At 43.6% G+C, this 24524-nt stretch overlaps 2 protein-coding genes across 2 annotated transcripts in view; one reads left to right on the top strand and one right to left on the bottom strand.

Moving 5' to 3' along the window:
* The window catches only part of RNF207 (ring finger protein 207), a 68153-nt gene that overhangs the window by 20365 nt on the left and 23264 nt on the right, over window positions 1-24524 (bottom strand). The window contains exons 4-5 of the mRNA XM_077257491.1: window positions 1579-1723; window positions 972-1053 (exon numbers count right to left, since the gene is read on the bottom strand). Of these exons, the coding sequence (XP_077113606.1) occupies window positions 972-1053; window positions 1579-1723 (227 nt within the window). The remainder of the gene's footprint in view (window positions 1-971; window positions 1054-1578; window positions 1724-24524) is intronic.
* Window positions 4789-23841, top strand: LOC143768874 (intelectin-1-like). Its single transcript, XM_077257490.1, has 8 exons — window positions 4789-4860; window positions 9424-9582; window positions 9969-10124; window positions 18098-18189; window positions 18924-19082; window positions 19268-19388; window positions 22575-22678; window positions 23689-23841. Exons 2-8 carry the CDS (start codon window positions 9516-9518, stop codon window positions 23839-23841), a joined length of 852 nt encoding a protein of 283 aa, XP_077113605.1. The 5' UTR covers window positions 4789-4860; window positions 9424-9515.

Raw genomic sequence — 24524 nt, 5'->3', positions numbered from 1 at the left:
TTCTGTTAATGTTGATGATTATGGCTTACAGACAATGAAAACCCAAAAGTCATTATCTCAGAAAATTAGAATATTTTATAACATCAGCTTGAAAAATGATTTTAAAATCTGAAATGTTGGCCTACTGATATGTATGTACAATAAATGCACTGAATACTTGGTCGGGGCTCCTTTTGCATCAATTACTGCATCAATGCGGCGTGGCATGGAGGCGATCAGCCTGTGGCACTGCTGAGGTGTTATGGAAGCCCAGGTTGCTTTGATAGCAGCCTTCAGCTCGTCTGCATTGTTGGGTCTGGTGTCTCTCATCTTCCTCCTGACAATACCCCATAGATTCTCTATGGGGTTAAGGTCAGGTGAGTTTGCTGCCATTCAAGCACAGTGAAAGTGTTGTTTTTACACCAGGTATTGGTACTTTTGGCAGTGTGGACAGGTGCTAAGTCCTGCTGGAGAATTAAATTTCCATCTCCAAAAAGCTTGTCAGCAGAGGGAAGCATGAAGTGCTCTAAAATTTCCCGGTAGATGGCTGCACTGACTTTGGTCTTGATAAAACACAGTGGACCTACACCAGCAGATGACATGGCTCCCCAAACCATCACTGATTCTGGAAACTTCACACTCCAAAATTGGCTGTAAGCCATAATCATCAACATTAACAGAAATATACACGTGAAATAGATCACTCTGTTTGTAATGACTCTATATAATATATGAGATTCACTTTTTGTATTGAAGAACTGAAATAAATTAACTTTTTGATGATATTCTAATTTTGTTAGATGCACCTGTAAATAGATAGATAGATACTAGATCGAAGATAGATAGATACTAGATAGATCGATACTGTAGATAGATAGATAGACAGATAGCTAGATAGATAGATGATAGATAGATAATAGATAGATATAGATAATATATAAAGAAATAATAGATAGATAATAGATGATAGATATAGATAGATAGTATCTTACACTTGCATGTCACGAAAACAGTTGATGCAAAGCATAGATTTCTTCTCTGTAGAGAACATAATGTAGGGTTCCTCGTGTAAGGCTGAAAGAGTATTTAGATAGTTAGAAATAATTGGGAAACTATACACAGAAAATATCAATAATGAACGGCTTCTTCCACTCAAGACAAGAAAACTGACTAATGCTCCAATATTTATTAATGTTGGAAGCTCCACCAGGAAATATGTTGACTGTGACCAATGATGGCCGTCCAGTATGCAATGGGCAGTCCTTTTCTTCTAGCCTCCTCTCCAGCATCTTACAACCAGTGGTATACAACAAAGATAAAAATGGCTTCTTATTCTGCTGCCAGATTTTCCCTCTCTACCTCCCACTCCAACTCCCCCTGCCCACCCGTTCCATGAATTTGAGCCAAAACCCCATGACCTTTTTTTTCTCAGAACTCATCTCTTCTGGAGAGGAGTCTGGTTCTCACCTCCCAACAGGCAGGAGCATCCATACTCATAGTCTGCGTCTGAGATATGTACGCTGCCACCGTATTCCCCAGTACTCCTGTATCGTTACAGACACTTCCATGAGCCATGATTTAAGGTATGACATCACTTACCACATTTCTTGTGAATATCCTTTGCTCGTTTACTTAGAGGCACAATCTCATGGCAGGAGAACATTTTAGCTTTATGGGTCTCATCTCTGCACTTCACGCACAGGGGCTGATTGCAGGTATTACAGAAATACATCATATCACCCTCCTGGAACAAGAAAAAAACTAGGTACATATATACAGTTCTAGCAAAAATTAAGAGACCATTGCAAAATTTTGAGCTTGTCTGATTTTTCTCTTTATAGGTATATTTTTAAGAAAATGTAAATTGTTCTTTTTATTCTATAAACTTCAGACAACATGTCTCCGAAGTTCCAAGCAATACATTTTGTATTTATTTTCTGAAAATGAGAAATGGTCAAAATAACAAAAAAAATGCATTGCTTTCAGACCTCAAATAATGCAAAAAAAAACATTTAGAAACAACAATACTAATGTTTTAACTCTGGAAGAGTTCAGAAATCAATATTTTGTGGAATAACCATGATTTTTAATCACAGCTTTCTTGCGTCTCGACATGCTTTCCACCAGTCTTTCACACTGCTTTTGGGTGACCTTATGCCACTCCTGGTACAAAAATGTAAGCAGTTCTTGTTTGTTTGATGGCTTGTGACTATCCATCTTCCTCTTGATTACATTCCAGAGGTTTTCAGTGGGATTCAGGTCTGGAGATTGGGCTGGCCATGACAGGGTTTTGATGTGGTGGTCCTTCATCCATCCTTGATTGACCTAGCTGTGTGGCATGGCGCATTGTCCTGCTGGAAAAAACAGTCCTCAGAGTTGGGGAACATTGCCTGAGCAGAAGGAATCAACTGTTTTTCCAGGATGACCTTGTATGCGGCTTGTTTCATACGTCCTTCGCAAAGATTAACCTGCCCAATTCCAGCCTTGCTGAAGCATCCCCAGATCATCACCTGGTCATCTATTTGTTAGACGGAGACCTGGAGAGGCGTACAAAGCCACAGTGTCTTGCACCCACTGTGAAATTTGGTAGAGGATCGGTGTTGATCTGGGGATGCTTCAGCAAGGCTGGAATTGGGCAGGTTAATCTTTGCGAAGGACGTATGAATCAAGCCGTATACAAGGTTATCCTGGAAAAACTTTTGCCCATTCTTCTTTGCACACTCACTCTAGCTCAGTGAAGTTGGATGGAGATGTCTGTGAACAGCAATATCCAAGTCTTACCACAGATTCTAAATAGGATTTAGGTCTGGACTGCAACTGGGCCATTCACACACGAATACGATTTGATCTAAGCCATCCATTGTAGCTGTCAGTATATTTAGGGTTGTTGCCCTGCTGGAAGGTGATTCTACTCCCCTCTGAAGTCTTTTGAAACCTCTAGCAGTTTTTCCTCCAGAATTTCCCTGTATTTAGCTTCATCTATCTTCCCAGCAATTCCACCACCATGATTGACAGTGGGGATGGTGTTTTCATGGTGATGTGCAGTGTTAGTTTTCTGCTGCACATAGAGTTTTGCATTTAGCCCCAAAAATTCTAGTTTGATCTCATCTGACCAGAACACCTTCTTCCACATTCCAGCTGTGTCTCATACTTGGCTTTTTGCAAACTGGACTTCTTATGGTTTGCTTTAAAAAAATGGCTTCCTTCTTGCTACTCTTCCATAAAAGCTGCATTTGTGGACTACACGACTAATAGTTGTCCTGTGGACAGTTTCCCTTTCCTGAGCTGTGGATCTCTACAGATCCTCCAGGTGACCATGGGCCTCTCGACGGCTTCTTTAATTAGTGCTCTCCTTTTTTGTGATGTCGGTTTAGGTGGACGGCCATGTCTTTGTAGGTTTGCAGTTGTGCCATATTCCTTCCATTTTTGGGTAATGGATTGAAGAATGAACAGTGAGATTTCATAGCTTGGGCTATTTTTTCATAACCTGACCCTGTTTACTCTTCTCCACAGCTTTATCCCTAACCTGTCTCATGTGTTCATTGGTTTTTATGATTCTGTTTGATCCCTAATGTTCTCAAACCTCTGAGGCCTTCACAGAACAGATTTAGTTACACTAAGAATACATTACACACAAGGAGACTCAATTTACTATTTATGTGACTTTTATTTGGTCACTCAGGATTTTGTTTAGGGATATCAGACTACAGAGGGCTGAATATAAATACATGTCACAACTCAATCACCTGATATTATCACCTGCAGTATTGTCATATAGTCAGCGTATAGCGAATAATATCATAGCTGTTCCCAGCAGCAGGAGAAGAGTATACTGATTTTGGAGGAGTCAGTGACCTGCTCACTTGTTTTAGTAAAGACAGGAAGCATAAAAAGGTGAGGAGAGGAATGAGCGTAAGTTGGAGGATATACAGAGAGTATAAGAAGCAGGTTCCCCCAGCCCCTAGCAGCACAGAGTATTTCAGCACATGCTCATTTTGTGGTAGGTATCAAACTATTTACTTGTGATGTGAGGAAGTAAATGGATACAGGTGATACATAGTACATGGAGCAGAGCATCCTACAGCAGCATACGATCCTATAAGACTAATTCCTGGGCAGATATGCTCCAATGAGGTATTTCCAGGTGAGACATGAACCTGAATCACCATCTTCCCTGACTTGGCACTCCTGTTTCATGAGAGCGAGATGGAGGGCACCAAGCAGAAGGTGACACTTTTCCTACTCTGCAGGTCATTAGACGAGACACACACAGAATTAAGACCATTCAATTAAACATTGACTGACAGCCGAGCGGAGGAGTCGCCTTGTGTGGTGACGGTAGTAAATGGGGACAGTGTAGGACGCTGCCAGTCTTACCTCCTAGCTGCTGACAGATCAGTGGACCCTAACCGCTCACCAGCCCCTACTCCATATACCAGGACTCCACGCCACAAGGTAAGTCATAGACATGTAGAGGGAGGATTTTTGGATCACCAGGTGCAGTTGAGGGATCATGTGGTAGGGATTCGGACATGTGTCCCAGGTGCTCGGTGGCAGGGGTATCCAACAAGCCACTCTGTAATGGTCATCATAGCAAAAAACAGTGATGGGGTTGGTAGCAGAGAGGATGGACCCTCACCTATCATATTCATATGCCATGCCTTTTCCAGACTCGGATAACCCTTTAAGGGGTTAACATTAATAGACATATATTTATATTATTATTATTATTATTACACTATTGTTTTCTGTGAATATTATGCTATCTAGTAACACCCAAAAAAAATGTTTTCATAGCTCATACCAAAATGTTCCTGCATGTTCTGCTCCTGTTCCCCCTAGTGGTTGGTGAAAAAGATATTGTAACCTGCACATCATGTGGTGAGTAGTATCGCAGCGAGTGAGGGCTATGATTCCTTCTTAGAACTGTCTAGTATACCTTATATTTATTGACCATAAAAAGGGCACAGATGTCATTGGAGGGTAAGAGAATGCTGATGCTTGTTTTTGTTTTGTTTTTAATAGAATTTGTATTGGTCATATAATAACTAGCAGTCCCCCTAAGGGGACCTGTTTGGATGGAGAATACAGATTATAACTGACTGGTTCTCTGAAATGGAGTGGCACCAAATTCACCACTTTATCCAGTTCAGTCACGCATCTTTACATGATTAACAGCTGGTCACGGTGCACAGTACTGCTGGGGTAGTTATGGGATTACTGTGGGCAGAACTTTTTGAGGGGGCTGTTACTGGCACTTATAGGGACATAAGCTTATGGAAACTCTTTGTCTCCTTGAGGGCACACACTGAGTTGGGAGGAAGTTCTAAAAGCAATGTGAGAAAATATAGTTTTACTGGAAAAGTTGTGGATGCTTGCAACAAACTCCAGCATAGGTGGTAGGAAAATGAAGATTAAAGGAAACCCGTCACGAAAAATGTCTACCTAAAACTAAAGGTACGACTGTATAGACTCTCAGGCTGAGTCAATCGATACCTTTGGTGTAGAAATCTGCCCAGCCATTGCTGAGAAATTCGGCATTAAAGTTATATGTAAATTAGTCTCAGGTGCTGTGAAGTGCTTTTGCATCTCATTTGCATATAACTTCAATGCCGGATTTATTAGCAATGGCTGGACGTATTTCTACACCAAAGATATTGATTAACTAAGCGTGAGACAGTCTTTACAGCCATACCTGTAGTTTTAGGTAGAAATTGCTTCTGACAAGTTCCCTTTAAGTGATGTGATATGCCTATGGTAATGTTTACAGTTAGTTTAGAGTCAATAACACACAGCATGGTCCTCAGAGTTGGAAATATTTTTTTCTACTTTTGACACAATAACAAAATGACTCCATAGACACAGGAGCGCTCTGTACCTGTGTTCTATATGAGAAAACCGCTGCCAAACTTATCTGGCAGCGACTTGACTTATGTCCATGATGAATATGAAAAAGTACACGTGGACCGCATGGACTAGCGGTGTATTCCACGTCCCACACAGGCATGGCATTATGTCCTGATATTTTTAGGTATATCGCTTAATTTGGGGCTATATTGCCCACAAGTGTGTGACTGATGAAGGTCCAGATGTAGGACCGAAACGTTTCTGTTATTTTGTGGACACCATTAAATCACCTGTCTTACGTTAAGTTGACTGCTGAGTTTTTGCTATATATTGACTTATCTCCAGGCAAAACCTAAGTATGAAATCACCTGTCGGGTGGCCCTATAAACATTTGACTATGGGACGTTCCTACCAATATTGTCTGGCTGAATTTGGTGGCCTTAACCAATGTAATATCAAGACCTTTCAAATGGCTGAATCAATAACCAAAACTTAAACATGTCAAAAATGTATTTCTAACATATTTAATATACTCTAAGGGGAACTGGAGAAAAAATGGCTGTCTAAAAGTAAAGAGAGAGGCAGTGATCACATAATGTAGGTAAAATTCCAGAGGAACGAATACATTTTAGGTTAGAAATGTCACAATTTAATATTGTCCACAAAATGTGTTATACATCTACAGGTTTACACAAGATGGGGCTCAGTTCAGATGACTCCTGTCTTGCTTGGGTGCACCCATCCGAAAGCTGACCTCATTCACCTAATTTGGAGAGTGTCCATAATTACTGAGATGTTGTTTTTTGCAATGGCGAAATAAGTGAAAGATTTCAATTTCCACTTGACTGTGAACCCAGGTTTATTTTAAGTGAGTTTTTAATGAATTCACGACTCATTGTTTTCACACGAGTTTCACCCAGCTCTTCGAAAATGGTAGTAGTTGGGGCATGACGGGGGTGCAACTGGGGTATGACACCACAGCTCATCTAATTCTAATATAGCATTTTCTATACTCAAAATCTTACTCCGGTCAGTGACTAGCGTAAGATTTCCAGTGTGGCGCACTGGGGTACAGGTCACTTGTAAGAAACATGCGCCTCTTAATAAAACAGGAGTGTCTGACTCTGACACACCCTTTCATCAAGACAGGCGAGAAAATTACTGGCCTTGATGAATCAGGGCCACTGCCTCTTACATAGCACTGTAGTTTGTTAGGAACACCCTGAGAGCATTTTCAGGTTTAAACGGTTATTTAAAAAAAACAAAAATCAAGTTATCCCCTATTCATGGAATGGGGACAACTCGCTCATTGCTGGAGATTCAACTGCTGGGACCTCCATGCATCGGGGCTCCATCTTGAATGAAACAGATGTGTGCATATTCACCCTCCACTACATTCATTTTCTATGTGACTACTGGAGAAGCCAAGCGCTGCACTCAGCAGTCCCTTAGACAATGAATAGATTGGAGGCCAAGCATGCACACATTTGTTTCATTCAAGACCTGGCTCCAGAGCTATGTTCTCAGGGCTCCAGGGCTACGATGTTGGGATCCTTGAAACCTTGAGAGTCCCAGCTGTCGAATCTCCATAGATCAGCACGATATCCCATATCTTATGGATAGGAGAGAACTTGCTTTTTTGTGAAAAACTATTTAATGTGGGCAAAGGTTTTGCCATTTATTTAAGGTCATGAATACAATGAAATCAGGGGAATAGTGTTAGCAGTGCAGCCCTGGACCCTAAGCTCTTCAGACAGAAGATACAGTTGTGCTCAAAAGTTTACATACCCCAGCAGATTTTTTGCTTTCTTGGACTTTTTCCAGAGAATATGAATGATAACACTAAAACGTTTTCTCCACTCATGGTTAGTGGTTGGGTGAAGCCATTTATTGTCAAACTACTGAGTTTTTAAATCATAATGACAACCCAAAACATCCAAATGAGCCTGCTCAAAAGTTTACATACCCCATTTCTTAATACCGTATATTGCCCTATTTAACATCAATGACAGCTTGAAGTCTTTTGTGGTAGTTGTGGATGAGGTTCTTTATTTTCTCAGATGGTAAAGCTGCCCACTCTTCTTGGCAAAAAGCCTCCAGTTCCTGTAAATTCCTGGGCTGTCTAGCATCAACTGCGTGCTTGAGATCTCCCCAGAGTGGGTCAATGATATTGAGATCAGGAGACTGAGATGGCCACTCCAGAACCTTCACTTTGCTCTGCTGTAGCCAATGACAGGTCGACTTGGTCTTGTGTTTTGGATCGTTGTCATGTTGGCATGTCCAAGCACATCCGATGCGCAGCTTCCAGGCTGATGAGTGCAAATTTGTCACAAGTATTTGAGGATAACATGCTGCATTCATCTTTCTTTCAACTTCAACCAAGTTTCCTGTGCCCTTGTAGCTCATATATCCCAAAACATCAGTGATCCACCTCCGTGCTTTATAGTAGGAATGGTGTTCCTTTCATCATAGGCCTTGTTGACCTCTCTCCAAATGTAACGTCTATGGTTGTGGCCAAAAAGTTCAATTTTGGTCTCAACACTCCAAATTACCTTGTTTCCAGAAGCTTTGAGGCTTGTCTCTGTGCTGTTTTGCGTATTGTAGGCGAGATACTTTGTGGCATATGCACAGTAATGGCTTTCTTCTGGTGACTTAACCATGGAGCCCATTTTTCTTTGTGCGCCTCCTTATTGTGCATCTTGAAACAGCCACACCGCTAGTATTCAGGGAGTCCTGTATTTCAGCTGATGTTATTTGTGGGTTTTTCTTTGCATCCTGAACTAAATTTCCTGGCAGTTATGGATGACATTTTTGTTGGTCTTTACAGAGCCCCTGATTTTCCATTTGTTAATCACAGTTTTAATGCTGCTGACTGGCATTATCAATTCCTCGAATATCTTTTTGTATCCCTTTCCTGTTTTATACAGTTCAACTACCTTTTCTGATAGATCCATTGACAATTCTTTTTCCTTTCCCCATGACTCACAATCCAGAAACGTCAGTGGCTGGATGAAAGATGCAAGAGTCTGTCTGGATCCCAGAAACTCACTCAGCTTTTATGCACACACACTGATTACAAGCAAACAGGTCACAGGTGAGGATGTTACCTTTAGTAGCCATTCAAACCCATTTGTGTCAACTTCTGTGAATGTTATCAGGCCAAAATCACCAGGGTATGTGAATTTTTGATCAGGGTCATATGGATGTGTTGGATTGTCATTATGATTTAAAAAGAGAAAACACAGTAGTTTGACAATAAATGGCTTCACCCAACCACTAACCATGAGTGGAGAAAAAGGTTTGGGGTTATCATTCATATTCTCTGAAAAAAGGCCAAGAAAGTAAAAATTCTGCTGGGGTATGTAAACTTTTGAGCACAACTGTATGAGCATTATAACTGGCAGATAGTTGGTGGGAACTATAGTACACTTGTGTAGGAGCTGGCCTAATAAGAGATCCGGTCTCACCTGCACCGGTACCAGATGCAGTGGAGGATTGAGTGGTGCAATATGGATTTAGTTTGAATAAAGAAAGGCTACAGAATGCTTTGAGCGTGCATTACCAGCTGAAATATGTGCCTCTTCTGTATGTGATTAGAAAACTGTTCAATTTCTAAGAAGAAAGAGAACATTCTGAACCTGCTGGCATGCTGGAATGATGACACTGAACCCCCCGTGCCCGACCCCATCATGGTACCTTATATACACGGCTACAGGAGCTGCAAGGAGATCAAGCTCTTTGAACCAAATGCAACAGGTGACTGTGGATGTGATTACAATGGCTGTATCATGGGCATATCTAGTGTTACAGGTTCTCAGGTATCACTTCCTAACCAGTGCAAGGTGCCTGCTAGAATTACCTGCACCAGATATCACAGGGATATTTAAATGACTTTTTTAAGTCCAGTCTATGCTATCTCAATGTGCTGTGCAGAATATAATCTAATCTTTGCTGGTATCAGCCATTTCAGCCTGAGCATAGTCCGACTGTACGACTATTATATAATTATCGGATGTCCCCATGACCATTACCCACACATCCTGGTCTGAGACCATCCACATACATACTGTATGTGTGACTGAGATCACGTCGAAATCCAGCATTACTAATTAAAAAAATCTAAGATGCTTTTGCTCTGGCAGATGGGATATATACCCTGATGACTACTGTTGGTGAAACCTACCAAGCCTTCTGTGACATGACCACCAGAGGTGGCGGCTGGACTTTGGTGGCTAGTGTCCATGAGAATGATGTGTATGGAAGGTGTACGGTGGGGGATCGCTGGTCCAGCCAACAAGGTACGTTAACAGGTACGCGGAAGCAACAAGCGCAGACAATTTGAAGACAGTGGCACTTAACAAACAACTATTTATTTGGCTAACACTAATATCTATTTATATATAGGTAGGTACGGTGTTAAGGGTAACAGTGAACAATGGCAGTACAATGATACGGCGATGCAACTAAGCAAGATACCTATACAACGTTCTATACAGTGGGTACAGAAAGTATTCAGACCCCTTTACATTTTTCACTCTTTGTTTCATCGCAGCCATTTGGTAAATTAAAAAAAAAGTTCATTTTCTCACATTAATGTACACTCTGCAACCCATCCTGACTGAAAAAAAAAAATGTAGAAATTTTTGCATATTTATTAAAGAAAGAAAAACTGAAATATCACATGGTCATAAGTATTCAGACCCTTTGCTCAGCATTGAGTAGCAGCACCCTTTTGAGCTAGTGCAGCCATGAGTCTTCTTGGGAATGATGCAACAAGTTTTTAACACCTGGATTTAGGGATCCTCTGCCATTCTTCCTTGGAGATCCTCTCCAGTTCCATCAGGTTGGATGGTGAACATTGGTGCTCGCCATTTTTAGGTCTCTCCAGAGATGCTCAATTGGGTTTAGGTGAGGGCTCTGGCTGGACCAGTCAAGAATGGTCACAGAGTTGTTCTGAAGCCACTCCTTTGTTATTTTAGCTGTGTGCTTAGGGTCATTGTCTTGTCAGCCAAGTCTGAGGTCCAGAGTACTCTGGAAGAGGTTTTCATCCAGGATATCTCTGTACTTGGCCGCATTCATGTTTCCTTCAATGGCAACCAGTTGTCCTGGCCCTGCAGCTGAAAACACCCCCATAGCATGATGCTGCCACCACCATGTTTCACTGTTGGGATTGTATTGGGCAGATGATGAGCTGTGCCTGGTTTTCCCCACACATATCGCTTAGAATTATCGCAAAAAAGGTCTATCTTCATCTCATCAGACCAGGGAATCTTGTTTCTCATAGTCTAGGAGTCCTTCATGTGTTTTTAGCAAACTCTATGCGGGCTTTCATATGTTTTGCACTGAGGAGAGGCTTCCGTCGGGCCACTCTGCCATAAAGGTCCGACTGGTGGAGGGCTGCAGTGATAGTTGACTTTGTGGAACTTTCTCCCATCTCCCTACTGCATCTGTGGAGCTCAGCAACAGTGATCTTGGGGTTCTTCTTTACCTCTCTCACCAAGGCTCTTCTCTCACGATTGCTCAGTTTGGCTCAACAGCCAGACTGTGGAGACCTGGGTGTCGTAACCAGTGCCTTCCCCCCTCCCATCAATCCCGTAATGAAACACACGCAGTCCTAGGTGGGTTGAACAGGTCGGTCACAGTTTATTAATTAAATAAGCAGAGAAAGGGCAATTACATATCGTAACGGCCGCTTGCGCCGAGCTCCTGTCCGTGATTGACAGGGGAATTGGCCCAACGAGCGGCTACGACCTTTGCCCTCCTCCGCTTCTTCCGCTGTGACTTAATAAAGGTTACTAGGGTTAGTTATATCACATACGTATATACATTTTTTTATTTATTTATTTATTTTTTTATGTTAAATATTCCAATCGCATTTACAAATTTACATCATCCCCCAGGTTAGTACCATCTTTAGCCTTTAAAAAAGGGGAAGGAGGGTGGGACAAAAGCTTCCAGGTGTCCGCCGGGAGGAAAAGAGAAAGTTCCCGGCCGGACCTCTGGATTTAACCCCTGTAGGAGTGGCCGCAGGACCCCTCCCCTCTAGTGACCTCTGGCCGGCCGGGGGTCTTCTAATTAGTGCATCACTAAGGGGGGGGGGGGGAGTGATGCCAGGGGGGAACTGGCACTGACAGCTGCTCTATCTAGGTGCTCCCCAGTCAGAGACGCGCACCTTATGCAGTACCGCGTCTGCCAGACTGTGGAGACCTGGGTGTCGTAACCAGTGCCTTCCCACCTCCCATCAATCCCGTAATGAAACACACGCAGTCCTAGGTGGGTTGAACAGGTCGGTCACAGTTTATTAATTAAATAAGCAGAGAAAGGGCAATTACATATCGTAAGGCCGCTCGCGCCGAGCTCCTGTCCGTGATTGACAGGGGAATTGGCCCAACGAGCGGCTACGACCTTTGCCCTCCTCCGCTTCTTCCGCCACGGAGGATCCCGTGTATTACCTACGCGGGACTCCGACCCCACCCATCAATGTTAGGGCCTGTTCAACCCCATCCTGTAAACCCAACAAGAAAATATCAAGGCCAATGTCCGTTAGGTGAACTCCGTCCGGTCTTAATTGTGCCGTGTTATTCCTTTGTAGGTGTTGGTGACGAATCGCGATACCGCCTCTTCCTCTCACATATTTTCCGATCCGAGCATTGAATTTCACCCTTGTCCGTTCTATGGCTTTTTTATCTCTTGCACCGCGCCAAACGTCCCGTGGTGTTATCTCCGACCACACCAGTATCATGTTCCTGAACAGACTGCTGAACCGTTCCATATCCGTTGTCACCCATTTGTACAACTCGGCCACCTTTTGTTTGCCCAGGTCATTGCCACCCACGTGTAACACCACTATCACCGGGCGTTCCGCCATCCTTGCTATGCCCACCATCTCCTTGAACACCTGCTTCCACTGGAGGCCTCTGATACCCCTCCAGTTAACTTTTATTCCCTGGATGTAAAGATTTGTTCCTCCTGGCCGCAGTCTGGCCCTTTTTCCGGCCCAGTATACGTAGGAATCTCCTACCACCCAAACTTCAACCCCTGTAAGAGACAACACATGTTAATTAAGCAAGTCGGGTCTTATGTATCTGGCGAAGCATGCGGACTTCCACCGACCCATTCTCTGCACTTCGGCCTCTGACACTCCTGCCCTAGCTGCCTCTGTGGCCGCCCCTATCCGGAACGAATGTGTTCCGTACTCCTTTGGATTTGCGCCGTTTTTTTCCAAGCATAGCTTGAACATTGCCTGGAATTGGTACTTGGTCAGAGGGGACCCGTCTGTATGAGTGAAGAAAAATCTACCAGCGTGTTTCATTGCGGCGTATCTTTTAACCATTTTTAGCGGGCAAGCTGGGCCCTCTGTAGAGTTAACCACGACCCATGTGCCCCTACCGGTGGGATCGCATTTGGATTTTCTAACCCTGATGCACAGGGCGTCGCTGCATATAACTATGTCCTCATTAATTAGGCCTCCTTCTAACGCGTTTTTTGACCGTGGTAGCAATTCACTAATACGCAGTGCTCCGAAAAAGACGGTCGCAAAAGCTGCCGATATGAGGGCCGCCTCGTATTGCGATGAGCAGATTGACGGGGATATCGCCATCAGGTCCTGCAATAGTCTCAGAGAAATGGGGCGGCGACATTCTTGGCTTGGCTGAAGCCTTTTCCAGCCTTTTATGGCTTGTCTTATGCAGAAGGATTTAGTTACGTCTACCCATCCCAATAATTGAAAGAAAAATGCTAGCCCCGATAATTTCACAACTCAGTTGTCACTGCGCTTCGCGCTCCGTCGCTTTCGTCGACTGGCCTACCCTGAATTAGTGAACACCACTCCTCCCAAGCCTTACCATACACCTGCCAGGTAGCTGGCGAAACGGAGGCCCGGATTAAGGGCATCAATGATTGGCCACTGTGTCCCACAGGGACAGTGGACACAGAATACCCCGGGGTTGAGCGCTGGGCTGCTGGATTCTGAAAGCCTGCCAATTGGAAAATAACAATGGGTTAATTATATTATCATCTACTTCCGCCACCACGGTGGCTCTACACCAAATATTGTTTTCTAGACATATCAGCGCTAAACGGCGCAAGAGAGCGAGTATGGGCAGGGATGAAGAAGACATATGATTTAGACTCTTCGCCGTTTTCGCATTTTTTGTTTGGAAACGAATGTTCATGTTTCTCAACTGATCGGCCCATATCTCCATCGCTGCTACTACCGCAAACAATTCCCATAGGGCTGGGTCTTGCCCCCACTTTGTTGTCGACCATCTCTCTGGCCAACCAGATTTGCACCATTGGTTTTTATAAATTGCTGCAAAACCCTCTTTTTTGTTCCATCCTATTGTCAGCCCTAAATCCTTGCTTGCGATCTCTCTCGCCATAACGCACGTGTGACCGTTGTACGATTGTAGGAACGTTTGCCATACTAGCAGATCTGCTTTTAGCGAACGAGTGAGCCTGATTCTATGGCCAGGCTGATAAGCGCCTTTTGTTGCCAAAGAAAGTCTGCGCGAGAATGCTCTGCCGACCGGCATTACACGGCAAGCGAACGTCAGTAGGCCCAATAATGCCTGCATTTGCTGGAGGGTTACCTTGTTAACTTCTCGAAAGCCTTTCAACATTTCCAGGGTTTTTAATATTTTGTCCTTTGGTAAGCGGAAAACCATTGCAGTGGTATCGATGCCCAAGAAAGGCAATACATTACATGGTCCCTCCATTTTTTCCGGTGACAATGGCACGCCGAATTCGAGTGAGATAGATTTGAATTTTTCTAGTAGATCGGAGCAGAGTTTAGACTTTCTGGGGCCGACGAACAGGAAGTCGTCGAGGTAGTGAATTAGGGAATTACTGCCCGTTTCGTACCGAACTACCCACTCTAGGAATGTGCTGAATAGCTCAAAATAGTGACATGAGACGGAACATCCCATCGGGAGGCACATGTCGAAGTAATAGAGCTGTTCCACTTTGCAGCCCAGAAGGTGGAAACATTCGGGGTGCACGGGTAGTAAACGGAATGCCGATTCAATGTCGGATTTGGCTAGCAGGGCGCCGGGTCCGGCTGCCCGGACTAATTCCACTGCCTTATCGAAAGACGCGTATGAGACAGAGGCTTCTTCTGGGGAAATTGCGTCGTTAACCGAATCGCCCTTTGGGTGAGATAAATGATGGATTAGGCGGTATTTACCGGGTTCCTGTTTTGGTATAATGCCTAGCGGTGATATTTTCATGTTTTTGAAGGGGAGTGACTTAAAGGGGCCTGCTATCCTACCCAATTCCACCTCCTTTTCAATTTTTTGTGTAAGTATTTCGGGCAATTTGCAAGCCGATTTTAGGTTATTGGCTAGGGTTGGCGTTCTTGTTAGCCTAAAGGGAATAAAAAACCCGTCGGAGAATCCCGCCTGCAGCTGCTGAGCCGCTTTCTTATTGGGGTAGAGCTTTAGCCAGGGGGCCATCGCGGTTACGCTCACTGGGGTTCTGCCGTGTAGGCGCTTTGTATGGCTGGCGAGTGCACCTTGCCGCTGGGTGTCCCCCCCGCAAGCGGAGCAATCATGTCTGAATTTGCATAGTGCGTGAAAACGGCAGTTTCCCTCGTTGAACAACCAGCAGGCCCCGGGTTTTCGCACGACCACTGAGTTTTGACCTGCGGCTGTGGAGTAATTAGTGGTCGTGGCCGAAAAGGGGGGCAGCTTTTGGGACAGCATCAAACGCAACCATACGTCTGTTGCTTTGACTCCCCAGCCTAGATCGGGCTGTAGGGCCAGACGCCTGCGGAACTCCTCGTCATACCGTTGCCAGGCAGAACCGCCATGCGACTTGTATGAACTATATATCATGTCCTGATATATGAACAATTCGGAGCAGCGTTACGGATGTTTCTGGCCCATAATACAGCCCAATACTGCGAAGGCCTGGAGCCAATTATTCATGGTTAATGCAATTCTCGATCTCCCCCTATCGAATCCCCTCTCGTTAGGTTTATCCACCGTTTGTTGGTCCGCTGATAACAGCGACCATATGTCAATATAATCGTTGCTCCAGATTTTCAGTCTAGTTTCCTGATCTATATGGGCGCCCAGCGGGCTGATCCCGCAGAAGAAGGCGTCTTTGTGTAGATTAGCGGATTGTGGTGTTGTATTGTTCACCACTTTTCCGCTTGAATGTGATAGTTGTAGTATTAACTCCTTTAATGCTGAGGTTAGCTCCATTTCCTTTAAGTTAACCCCGTAGCGTAACATTTCCTCGCTACCCTTGGAACACTCACCGCTGTGTGACTCTGGACGAGTGTACTCCGATCCTGGAGGATGTTGACGGGGTGATGTCGCAGGACGGGGAAACTCTGGCTCCCACTACAGCGAGGGACTGGCCGATGTTCTGGGCGATGCACTGAGTATCGTGTGTTGGAGCCCGATTACAACCACATAGTGGCGGATTACTGGCTCTGTCTTCGGCGACTGCACGGTTGCTGTTGTTGTGGCTGGAAGCCGCGGGGGATTGTTCTCCCCGGCTGAAAGCCCTAGAGGGTGCGCGTGATTCTGAAGTCTTGTCACGTACACGACAACTTCTATCCGGGCTCTGCGATGCATCGGACCCCTCAGATGTTGCTGATGACAGCCATTCTGAGGCCCGCGATCTGCGGCTGCTCCTATGGGAGCTGCGTCTGCGTCGGTGACGGGAGGGGTGTTTAGAGCTTCCAGGTGTCCGCCGGGAGGAAAAGAGAAAGTTCCCGGCCGGACCTCTGGATTTAACCCCCTGTAGGAGTGGCCGCAGGACCCTTCCCCTCTAGTGACCACTGGCCGGCCGGGGGTCTTCTAATTAGTGCATCACTAGGGGGGGGGGGGAGTGATGCCAGGGGGGAACTGGCACTGACATCCTTTAATGCTGCTCTATCTAGGTGCTCCCCAGTCAGAGACGCGCACCTTATACAGTACCGCGTCTGCCAGGTCCAGGAAGACTTCTGGTGGTCCCAAACTTCTTCCATTTAAGGATTATGGAGGCCACTGTGCTCTTAGGAACCTTGAGTACTGCAGAAATTCTGTTGTAACCTAGGCCAGATCTCTGCCTTGCCACAATTCTGTCTCTGAGCTCCTTGGCCAGTTCCTTTGACCTTATGATTCTCATTTGGTCTGACATGCACTGTGAGCTGTGAGGTCTTATATAGACAGGTGTGTACCTTATAAATCAAGTCCTATCAGTTTAATTAAACACAGCTGGACTCCAATGAAGGAGTAGAACATCTCAAGGAGGATCACAAGGCAATGGACAGCATTTGACTTAAATATGAGTGTCTGAGCAAAGGGTCTGAATACTTATGACCATGTGATATTTCAGTTTTTCTTTGTTAACAAATTTTCAAAAATTTCTACATTTGTTTTTTTTTTCAGGCAAGATGGGGTGCAGAATGCACATTAATGTGAAAAAATGAACTTTTTTGAATTTACCAAATTGCTGCAATGAAACAAAGAGTGAAAAATTTAAAGGGGTCTGAATACTTTCCGTACCCACTGTATGTAACACTTTCCTCTATATCTTGCAATTATATGACTGTTTATCAGTAATGCAGTAATGCCTAGTCCTAATGCCTCAGCTTAACAGGCGTCACTCTCACTAATGGCCGGTCACCATTGTTTTTTCTTTAAGCGGCTCGAAACGTGACACTGGCCCTAACAGAAGTCACCAGTATTTCCCACTAGGCCGCAAATCCCAGATTGATGAGATACTTGGGACACAGTACTCTGGTCACACTGGCCGTCTTCATTCCCTGAAGCACGGCCCCGACCCCGGCCCACACTGTGTACTGTACGTCTACGCTGGAAGTAACGGCCCACAAGAATGTCCCTTTCTACGGCCTGGTCGTTTTCCTCGGCTAACTCAATTCGGATTTCTCAGCCCTGGTCTCTAGTCAGCCTGATCTCGATCCTTCTCCCAGAGCTGGGTACTCAGTCCTTCACTTGATGCTGCTCACTGGTAGTGGTGACTGTAAGCCAACTCCACTGCACCGCACGTCCATCCTGCTCAGGTCCAGCCTTCAACTCCTCTTCTTCTTTTCATTCCCAGGCCTCTTATAATTATTAACCGCACCACAACTGTCATCTGACCCGTTGTCTTCTCCAACCTCCTCCATGCGGGAACATACACTTCGCTCTTCGGTTCCTACTATTGCATTGTTTCCACTTTCTCTTTTGTCTTTGACCAGTAGATTGTGGTGTTCGCTTGCAGACACTCGGCTTAAACAATATTATGTGTGTCTCTTCACCCCTTCATCTTTTTGCAGGTAATCGACCCGAAAGTCCTCAAGGAGATGGCAACTGGGCAAACTATGCTACTTTCGGTTCTCCTGGCGGAGCCACCAGTGATGACTACAAGGTATAAAATGTAAATTATAGACTAGAGTTGTGCATCGTTCTGTATTTTGGGAAACTGGGTCTGATTCCATATTAGTTTCTCCTGAACGTGTTAGATGCAATATTTGGCCCCATATTAAAATATGGATTCCCAACTTGAACCATCTCACATGTAGAGGATCATTCCAAGAGCTGCCAAGATGAGCCAGTAATGGCTGCAGATATTTGAAATGTAAATCCGTCAACATCTTTAAATCTTCTATCTGTTGCTACATCTGGAAGTAATTAATATTGTCATTCATATGAAAATGAGGTGTCAAATGCAAATAAGCCACTGCCTCCTGAGGTTGTTTCCCTGCCCAGAACCAGCCTCTATAGCTTGACTGGTAGCTCACTGTCTGATTTACTTCCTGGTGCCTGACATCACAGACAGTAAACTACCAATCACGCTAAAGAGGCTGGTGCTGTTTGGGGAAACAACCTAAGGAGGTAGAGGCTTAGGAAGCGCTCTTTCACTCTCAGTACATTTAACACCTCAATTGCATATGAATTATAGCAACGATTTCTCAGAAATGCAGCAACAGATAGAAGATATAAAGGGGTTAATGTATTTATATTTGAAAGACCTATACGCCCCAAAATGCGGTTTAGTGGGGAGGGGATGATCTTTCAGATTCCCTTTAAGTTTTCAACCTTATTGTGTGTCAGTTTAGAAAACCCAATAATAGTAAATAAATTGTATGTTTCCTCAATAAGAATGCTGGATATCATGACATAAATGCAGAGGACCTGGGTATTTGGCACATCCCCAATGACACGCCATTGTCCCGATGGAGAGATTCAGCTCTTCTGAGATACCACACTGAGACTGGCTTCCTTCCTGGAGAAGGTGGAAACCTCTTCCAGTTGTACAAGGTAATGTGGACACTATCCTAGTTACTGATGCAATGTAGGACAGATTTTGGTGACAGGAGTCAAGTATGATTGTATAAAGGGGGTACAGAGTTTATCACAGACTAGGTGGGTGAGGTAATGACCTTTGCTGTATCCCGTAGTCATACCTGGTTACAATGCTGCCCATATTTAATATTTCTGATCAGAAATACCCAGTGAAGTACAATGCTGGAAGCTGCCTCACTAATAACGGCCCCAATGTTCCTGTTGTATATGACTTTGGAAGTGCCGTAACCGCAGCTAACTACTACTCACCATCCGGAAGAGGTAAGACAAAGATCATTTATGTAACATTCGTCAACTTTTCTTGTTCTTGAGTTATAGGGAAAATATCATCAGAAAATGACCTATTGTTTAAATCTGTTTTTTGTGTTAAACATGTATTTTGTTTTACATTTTTGGCTATGTTTTCTTTTTCATATAACAGTGTATATATATATATATATATATATATATATATATATATATATATATATATATATATACACAGTATATATATATAAAATCAGAAAAAAAAATCAGGTTTTTTCTCATTTTCTATTTTGGAGGTTTGGACATTACCTTAACAGGGCTTATTGCACCCTGTTTCTTTTATAGTGCTGCCAAATTTTCTATATATATACACTACCGTTCAAAAGATTAGGGTCACCCAAACAATTTTGTGTTTTCCATGGAAACTCATACTTTTATTAATCAAATGAGGTTTGATTAATAATAATAATTAATCAAATAATAAATGAGATCCAAACACCTCAAACTTGGATTCGTCTGTCCATAACACTTTTTTCCAATCTTCCTCTGTCCAATGTCTGTGTTCTTTTGCCCATATTAATATTTTCCTTTTATTAGCCAGTCTCAGTTATGGCTTTTTCTTTGCCACTCTGCCCTGAAGGCCAGCATCCCGGAGTCGCCTTATCACTGTAGACATTGACACTGGGGTTTTGCGTGTACTATTTAATGAAGCTGCCAGTTGAGGACCTGTGAGGTGTCGATTTCTCAAACTACAGACTCTAATGTACTTGTCTTGTTGCTCAGTTGTGCAGCGGGGCCTCCCACTTCTCTTTCTACTGTGGTTAGAGCCTGTTTGTGCTCTCCTCTGAAGGGAGTAGTACACACCGTTGTACGAAATCTTCAGTTTCTTGGCAATTTCTCACATGAAACAGCCTTCATTTCTAAGAACAAGAATAGACTGTCGAGTTTCACATGAAAGTTATTTTTTTCAGGCCATTTTGAGAGTTTAATAGAACCAACAAATGTAATGCTCCAGATTCTCAACTAGCTCAAATGAAGGTTAGGTTTATAGGTTCTCTAATCAGCCAAACTGTTTTCAGCTGTGCTAACATACTTGCACAAGGGTTTTCAAGGGTATTCTAACCATCCATTAGCCTTCTTACAGAGTTAGCAAACAAAAAATACTATAAGAACACTGGAGTGATGGTTGTTGGAAATGGGCCTCTATACACCCATGAAGATATTGCATTACAAACCAGACATTTGCAGCTAAAATAGTCATTTACCACATTAGCAATGTATAGAGTGTATTTCTGACTCATTTAATGTTAGCTTCATTGGAAAAAAACTGTGCTTTTCTTTCAAAAATAAGGAAATTTCTAAGTGACCCTAAACTTTTGAACGGTAGTGTAAATATATATACTGTATATATATATATATATATATATATATATATATATATATATATTTTACACAGTACAGACCAAAAGTTCGGACACATCTTCTCACTTAAAGATTTTTCCGTATTTTCATGACTATGAAAATTGTACATGCACACTGAAGGCATTGAAACCATGAATTAACACATGTGGAATTTTATACTTAAAGGGCCACTGTCACCCCCCTCCAGCCGTTATAAACTAAAAGAGCCACCTTGTGCAGCAGTAATGCTGCATTCTAACAAGGTGGCTCTTTTAGTTTTTGGTTCAAGTATTCCCAAAATAAAGCGTTTTGAAAGTTAGCCAAAATACCTGTCGTTAGCCAGGGAGGCGGGTCCTCACTCCCCAGCTTGAACCGCTACTCTGCCGTCACTCCAATCTTCAGGGACTTTCGGCGCCACCCCCTCCGTGCTTTTTTCTCTTCAAAACCGGCGCTTGCGCTGTGTGTAAGCTCTGGCCTTGTGACGTCCCAGCCAGGCTTGCAGACTGCGCCTGTGCGGGCATTGCGGCCACCCACCTTGGGAATCCCAGCCCCGCAGTGTGTTATGCATTATGCACAGTGCGGGGCTAGGATTCCTGGGCATGCGCACTGCGTGTGTCAGCCTGTCACCCAGGTCCCCCGCCTTACAGCGTCTGTATACTGTACTGTATACTGTACTGTATACTGTATGAGGAGGCACGATCAGCTGTGCGACGCAGAAAAGGTGAACGGATGGACTCTACATGCCTGGTTCCCACCGTGAAGCATGGAGGAGGTGTGATGGTGTGGGGGTGGCTTTGCTGGTGACACTGTTGGGGATTTATTCAAAATTGAAGGCATACTGAACCAGCATGGCTACCACAGCATCTTGCAGCGGCATGCTATTCCATCCGGTTTGCGTTTAGTAGGACCATCATTTTTTTTCAACAGGACAATGACCCCAAACACACCTCCAGGCTGTGTAAGGGCTATTTGACCTAGAAGGAGAGTAATGGGGTGCTACGCCAGATGACCTGGCCTCCACAGTCTCCAGACCTGAACCTAATCGAGATGGTTTGGGGTGAGCTGGACCGCAGAGTGAAGGCAAAAGGGCCAACAAGAGCTAAGCATCTCTGGGAACTCCTTCAAGATTGTTGGAAGACCATTCCCGGTGACTACCTCTTGAAGCTTATCAAGAGAATGCCAAGAGTGTGCAAAGCAGTCATCAAAGCAAAAGGTGGCTACATTGAAGAACCTAGAATATAAGACATAGTTTCAGTTGTCTCACACTTTTTTGTTAAGTATATAATTCCCCATGTGTTAATTCATAGTTTTGATGCCTTCAGTGGGAATGTACAATGTTCATAGTCATGAAAATACAGAAAAATCTTTAAATGAGAAGGTGTGTCCAAACTTGTGGCCTGTGTTTTATATATATAAAATATATATGTTACATTTTGTTTCAGATAAAAAAGTCAACTATATAATATCTGATATATGCAATATATTCCAAAACTCAAGCATAAGATATCAGCTTCTGTGAAGACACTGAACCAGCAGGGAGTGCAGTAAGATGTAAAGTTGTGCAGGCCAAGAAATAATAGGAAAGTTGAAGATTTTCAACTTCTGTATAGGTGAAAAACATGTAGTTTGATAATGAAGCTGATGTCTGTCGCTCTGGGTGCCGTGACCCTTAGGGGTCCTGACTTTCCCTTGATGGCACAACTTGTATTCATATGTTTTGCGCTTCCATACCATTCATGTGCAGGGATCTCAGATATGCTCATCAGAGTTCTTCCATTTACCATCTCTCCTTTTTAACAGCTGAATTTGTCCCGGGTTTTATCCAGTTTCGAGTATTTAACAATGAAAAGGCAGCGGTGGCTTTATGTCCAGGAATGAAGGTGACCGGGTGTAACCCAGAACATGTATGTATTCCGCCCTCGTAATGCCAGTAGAATGTCAGTCATTTCTCTGTACTTCCTGAAGGATTATGGTTTGTATTGCCGTCTCCTTCTAAAAAAGAACCTAAATTCTTCCCGTGAGGATGAAGACAAAAGGGCTCGATTTGTCATTATCATCATTTTTAAGTCTCTATTTCTTTTTTTTTCTGTCTTCCTTGGTGCACGTGACTCATGAAATGTGCTCAAAATCAAAAATGCTCTTTATAACTTCGTTGCAACTTACTCCGTGCAAAAAGTTGCACGTTAGGCTAAAATGACACTAAACATGGGAAGCACTCTTTCATTCTCAGAGCATTTAACACATCAATTGCATATGAATTATAGCAACGATTTCTCAGAAATGCAGCAACAGATAGAAGATATAAAGGGGTCAATGTATTTGTATTTGAATGACCTATATGCCCCTAAATGCGGTTTAGTGGGGAGGAGATGGACTTTCAGATTCCCTTGAAGTTTTCAACCTTATTGTGTGTCATACGTACATAAAATCTATTCGGTGGGAAACTGGAGAACATTTTGGAAAAATAATTGCGACTATTTCGAAAGTTGAAATTGATGAATCGTTCGAAAACATTTGGATCCCCCAAACCCTTACCGTAATGATGAACATAAAATATCTGGTAAACACATAAAATAGTCTTTAAAAAGGTGCAAAATTAAAAAAAAGAATGAGGTGCAAATGAAAATAGGTTACAAAAACACCAAAAACTAGTAAAAAAAAAAGCGCAAATACATTAATGAATGTCTTCTGTAGTGCTGGAAAAGCTTCTACCAGGACACTACTATGAAGAGCAAAAATGCAGAAATATTTGGGTCTAGAGACGGGCAGCTCTGGTTTGGTAGATATCTATAGTCATGTTTCAAGGCTCAGACGTACATGGTGACTGCCTATAAGTGGCTGCACATCCATCGGTGCATCATACATTTTACCAATATATCATGGCATTAGTAATAACTCATCTTTGTATTTGCAGCACTGCATTGGAGGAGGGGGATACTTCCCAGAAGCTAGCCCCAAACAGTGTGGAGATTTTCCTTCCTACGACTGGGATGGATATGGAGCCGGGAGTGGATCCAGTTGCAGCAAGGAAATCACCGAATCTGCTGTTCTCCTCTTCTACCGCTAACCAGCTGCCTGTACTGTTCCTGTCTGTACTGATTATATGGTTACATGGTGCAGAATAAAGTTTTAGATTAGACAAAGCAGCAATGTCTCCTGGCTCATTGTGGGACATGAGTGCAAATGGGGAATTTACATCCTTGTAAGAGGATGGGACCGGATGCAGCTCAAACTGGAGTATAGGAAGAGCGTTGGGTACATGAAGCACACATAATATGCTGGGACTGTATTTTCCATCCTTGATGAGAAAACATTGGCCTCATCTTGTAGACCATTCCTGATCAGATTCTCGAGTCATTAGTGACTACAGGCGCCCCCACAGTGCTAACCTAGGAATAGTGCTCATAAGGATAGCCTCAAAGTGGTGCCCATGGTGATAGTATCTGATTGGTGCCCACAGTGCTAGCTTTATAACAGTGCCCATGGTGCTAACCTCAAAGTAGTCCCTATAGTGGTAGCCTCACAGTAGTTCCATAATGCTAGAGTGGAGCTCATAGTGCTAGACTCAGAATGGTACCTATAGTACTAGCCGGAGACTAGTGCGAAGACTGTTAGCGTCAAAGTTGTGTCCAAAGGGCAAAGTTCAGAGTGGTGCCCATAGTACTAGCCTCAGAGTCCTATTATAGTGCTAACCAAATGGCTAGCCTCAGAATAGTGCCTATAATGCAAGCTTCTGAGTAATGCCAATAA

This window comes from Ranitomeya variabilis, chromosome 4, assembly GCF_051348905.1.
Source record: "Ranitomeya variabilis isolate aRanVar5 chromosome 4, aRanVar5.hap1, whole genome shotgun sequence".
Lineage (NCBI taxonomy): Eukaryota > Metazoa > Chordata > Amphibia > Anura > Dendrobatidae > Ranitomeya > Ranitomeya variabilis.
The sequence above is the reverse complement of the archived record's forward strand: the minus strand, read 5'-3'. Positions and strand labels throughout refer to the sequence as shown.